General features: G+C 30.6%; 1 protein-coding gene across 1 annotated transcript; it reads left to right on the top strand.

Moving 5' to 3' along the window:
• Nucleotides 1–1302: 1302 nt before the first annotated feature.
• Nucleotides 1303–3036, top strand: LOC124929929 (transcription factor MYB92-like). The gene is made up of 4 exons (XM_047470308.1): nt 1303–1593; nt 1682–1836; nt 2014–2813; nt 2900–3036. The coding sequence occupies exons 1-4, from the start codon at nt 1303–1305 to the stop codon at nt 3034–3036; spliced, it is 1383 nt and encodes a 460-aa protein (XP_047326264.1).
• The last annotated feature ends 2097 nt before the right edge of the window (nt 3037–5133 follow it).

The raw sequence follows: 5133 nt of genomic DNA on the forward strand, positions 1-5133 counted from the left end.
GCCGACCAAATTTGGAAATCAAAATCGACGGTTCCAAAGTCATTAGTTTAAGAAATTTACTTGGTTAGAATACTCTCCTTTGAAAGATGCTTCTTTTTGTTTTCCATTTTATTGTTTGAACATAAACAACCCCAAAAACCTACATTTACAATAGATGAATTCAAATATTGAAAGCGAGTTAATGATGAGGATAAATGTTCTTTTGTTATGCATATAGGATGTAATATTTCACCACATAATAGGGCAGTTGAATATCTTGATAATCTAATGAATATCCTTGTCATATTGACAAAGTACTGAATGCATAGTATTCAGATGAAAAACAATATAACAGATTACGGCTTACAACAACTATTGAAAACATTCGGTGGCTCACTTTGCAAGCGTGTGCATTAAGAGTGCATGACGAGTCTCCATCTTTGAATAATCGTGGAAATTTTATTGAAAAAAAAAACGGAATATAAAAAGTTAAATCTAAGATGCAAGTTGGAGTCAGCCCCAGGTAATTTTTTATCCTGGTTCCGCCCCTGACTGTTAATATAAAATACTTTAACCAAACAGAACATCTAATTTCCTGTTAATATTATTATACTATATCTACAAGTTAGTACTTGTCAACGAACATAACCCAATAGTGTTAAACTTACCTATAACAAAACACGTGCCTTAGGTGTAAATAAAAAAATAATATTAAAATATTTTATAATTTTGAATGAAATAAAAGTGATATAAATTTTAAAACAATATCTATAAAGTTAAAACATTTTTTTATAAAGATAATAAAATTTTAGTTATATATTATAAATTAATAAAATTATAAATATTTGAGATAATATAGGAGATAAATAATTTTCAAATATAAAATTAAATATTTTTTTAAAAATAATAAAAGCTTAGGAAAAAAAATATTATAATTTTGAATAATAGAGATAAGATAGGAGATAAATAATTTTTAATTGAGATAAGATAGGAGATTAATATTAGTAGAAAATTTAAATAAAGATATAAGTGGTAATTCCCGCTTAAAATTGAAATAAATAGTGAATGTTTTATGATTTCTTGTGTCTTGGTTAAGAACTAGTTCATCTCGATCATAATAATCATCGTCATTCAAGAAGAAAAGGAAAAAGAATCGCTTACAAATTGAATCCGTTAACGGGTATATTTTTATTTTTGTCTGTTACTTAATAATTAATTATGTATGTATGTATGAATAATAATGAATGTAATAAGTTTTTGAATTAATATGAAAAGGAATCAAAATAAATAAATATGTCGTCGTCGGGGAAATCAACATTAATAATGGTGAAATCTGAAGAAAAAGAAAAAGAAGTTGGATTGAAAAAAGGAACATGGACAGAAGAAGAAGACGAAGTTCTAGCTGATTACATCCGCAAGCATGGGGAGGAGTCCAGCTGGAACACGGTTGAGAACGAATGTGGACTCAACCGGTGCGCTAAATCATGCAGGTTAAGGTGGGTAAACCATTTAAGACCCGAATTGAAGAAAGGTCCGTTAACCGCCAATGAAATAGAGACGATCGTTCGTCTTCATGCTAGGATCGGAAATAAATGGTCCCGCATAGCAGAAAAGGTAATATTATAATTAAGTTCTCTTGAATTCAAACTATAATAATAATAATAATAACTTCTTAATTATATAATTATATAATTCCTCCCAGGTTCCTGGAAGAACAGATAACGATATTAAGAACTTTTGGAACACTCGAATCAAAAGTTGTGAGCGTCGTGGCCTACCACTTTATCCGCCTGAGGTAGTTCAAGAATTATTAAATGAAGAGAAGAACCAAATGAATATGATACCTACTACTGTCAAGTTCAACAACAATTATCCTTATCCTAGTAGTAGTATCAAATTCAACAACTATGACAACTTCAGCAGCAGTAGCCCTTCTTCACTTCTTCTTAACTTTCCTCCTGCATTATCTTCTTCTTCTTATTATCCTAGGCCTCCTCCTCCTCATGTTGCTTCTTCTTCTTCTTCTTATCCTAGGCCTCCTCCTGCTGCTTCTTCTTCTTCAAATCTTCAATCATCATTTCGACCATCGCCAAAGCTGATGATTGACGGTTTTGGAAACAATACTAGTACTAATCATCATCTTCCTTCCTATTCTTACCATGCTTTCCAGCAGGTAGCTCAGAATTCAGGCCTCCAATCATTCCAATTACCGCCGCCTAGTAGTACTGTTGCTGCTGCTCATAATATGTTCTCTTCATTTCAACATCTACCTAATCTCAATGATATTCATCATAACTCATTATACTTCCATTCATTCCAATTTGCGCCTCCTTCATCTTCTTATGCTGCTGCTGCTGATGCTTTTCCAGTGGATCGTAATCATCCAGACCTCCTCCCTTCATTCCAGTATAAGCCTCCTAGTCCTATTGTTGACGACAATAGTTTCTCTTCATTACAGCAACCACTTGATCAGATTATTGACAATTTGGAAAATATTGATCATGGTCTTACTTCCTCTTCTAATGATCCTTTTGAGATGGCTCATATTGTTGCCAATACTTTGTCTTCATTAAATCAACCACTTGATCAAAATTTGCCATCATCATCATCTTCTCAGAATTATTTTCCAGAGCTCCCTTCAATCCAACCTCAAGATCCTTTTCATTTGCCACAATTCGAGAATCTTTCCCAATCACCCGCATCCCAAAATCTACAGTCAAGTTGTATGCCTAGTCGAAAGAGAACCCACGATGATCAAATGTCAACTTCACAACAGGAGCATGCATTATTGGGAAAGAACTATTCTGGAGATACATCAAATATGTCAATTTGGGGTGAGTGGTTTTTTCTTTAGTTTATTTTTATTTACCTATTTATTATGTTGTTAAATTTTATATTAATTTGTTACTTCTTTGTGTAGAAAAAATTCTAAACGAAGAATTACTCGACTCTTTTGCTTTTGGTCATAACTCGGTGCTAAATGAAGACGACAAGATGAGGTCTCCGTTTTTCTCTAAATATCTTAAGAATCCGAGAAAACATTGGAGTGGATTGTGATAATTATGATATAGTTTTTAGATAATTGTAATTTTTTTTTAGTTTTTAATTTGGAGGAATGTTCCATTCTCGTGCTGTGCTGATAGAACTATACATAAACATATTCTAATTTGTTTTTTATTTTTTGAATGTTAAGCTTCAAGTTAAAGACTTTATTTGATACATGTGTATCTTACAATTAGCATGGAAGTTTTTTAATTGAAGCTATTGTGTATTGATGTTTTTTGGATTTAGTATTATTATTTTATTTTGGTTTAAGAGTTAAATTGTTTCAAATAATTTCAACACAATAATTTTTTTTTCTATCATGTGAATCATTGATCCTTTAATCTATTAGTTGAAATATTAATTTTTTTTTATCATTATATACTCTTTATAAATGTCCACTTTTTATTTATTTATATTAAACAAAAGTATGAATATCAATCATAGTCTTAGTCAATTGAGTTGGTAAGTTTATCAATCAAACTAATAAAACATAAGCTACATTTAACTAACTATCCATGGCCAAACGAAGCATGAGCGAATCCAACCCGGTTCATATAGACTTCAACTTCCTCCGAAGCTCAACCTGCCGCGATAACAAAACTTCTCGAAAAACATGAGTTCATTCCAGAAACAGAAGTTTGATTACAATTAACCAAATTAGTTAAGAGACCTACCAAAATGACCGAAAAGACATAAGGATCAGTTTGAGATTGAAGAGAGGATTGCGAATTTTTTCCATAAAGTTATTTGGATGAATAACATTGAAATTTCAATTCCAAATTTACAATAATTGATATTGAATTACAATTAAATTCATAGATTAGGTTTGGAAACTATATAATTATAATTCAATTCTAATTTTTATGTTTAAAAAATAATATTATAAAAATAATGTTAATATATACTATTAGGAGGTTACCGGACAAAAATGTAAGTAAAATTTTATAATATTAATGACTATACAATGTTATGTATTTATAAAATTATTTCTAAATAATATGAATTAATGAATAAAGAAATGTTGTCCTAACTAGAATTAGGTTAGACAATAATATTGTTATTAATAGATTTATATATGTGTTGAAAAAAGAGAATTTTTCGTAATAAAAATCTTTAACTTTTTAGGTTAATTAATGACCTAATTAACAATTTATTATAAAAAAATATAATTAGTCCAAACTTATTTTTAAAAAATTATGAGATTAGAGACTCATTACTTAATTATCAAAATATAGTTAACATATTATAATGACTCTTGAATAAATATACTTACCATTTTTGCTGCCACTGGAGAGAATGACACACTCCCTACATTATGTATCATTCGAAGATTCTTCCTATTTTGTGAATTATGCTCACTTCTTACCTATTTTTGAAAACATCAATTAATACTTAATTACATTATAAACAAGATGTAAAAAGTTTAGAATTTAAAGATTCACCCGAAAATCGTCTCGAAGAAAATGACGATCCAAAATGTAATTTCAATCATCTTTCGTATATTCATTTGGTTTGTGTGCTTTGATAGCTGCTATATCCCCATCATGAGCTTTAACATGATTCCGGTTGATATCACATCTATACCTATCCCAAACCACCTTAACATACTCCATTATATATTTCCAATAATACTCAATATGTTCCGGCACTGCCTTAAAACGATTCTACAAAGACACGAGATTAATTATTATTATGTATTAGAGAATGAAAGTTAATACAATAAGATATTAACACTTACCGTTACCGACTTCCAAAGATGCTCTATGTCGATGGAGCTCAAGTCTGACCAATGCAGCAGATGATGTGATATCACAGTCGGGTCCCGAACCACAATCCCAATATGTCTGCACAATGACGTGTCGTTATTGCAACATAGTCTCCCATTTGGCAAGAATTCTATTGTTATTTTCTCACCCGGGCTCAACTTCGAGAGGGTCGTGTTCTTATTTTTACCCCCGACACTTTCTCTTTGATGTAGAACCTACAAAAGAATTATACAACATTAGTAAATGAATTTTTATATTCAAAGATTATAACTTATACCTTCAGGCTGGGAGGATGATGTTGTCATCATCTCAACCTCCGATAACGTCGGATCTACATGATCGG

Source organism: Impatiens glandulifera, chromosome 3 (genome assembly GCF_907164915.1).
Source record: "Impatiens glandulifera chromosome 3, dImpGla2.1, whole genome shotgun sequence".
In the NCBI taxonomy this organism is placed as follows: Eukaryota; Viridiplantae; Streptophyta; class Magnoliopsida; order Ericales; family Balsaminaceae; genus Impatiens; species Impatiens glandulifera.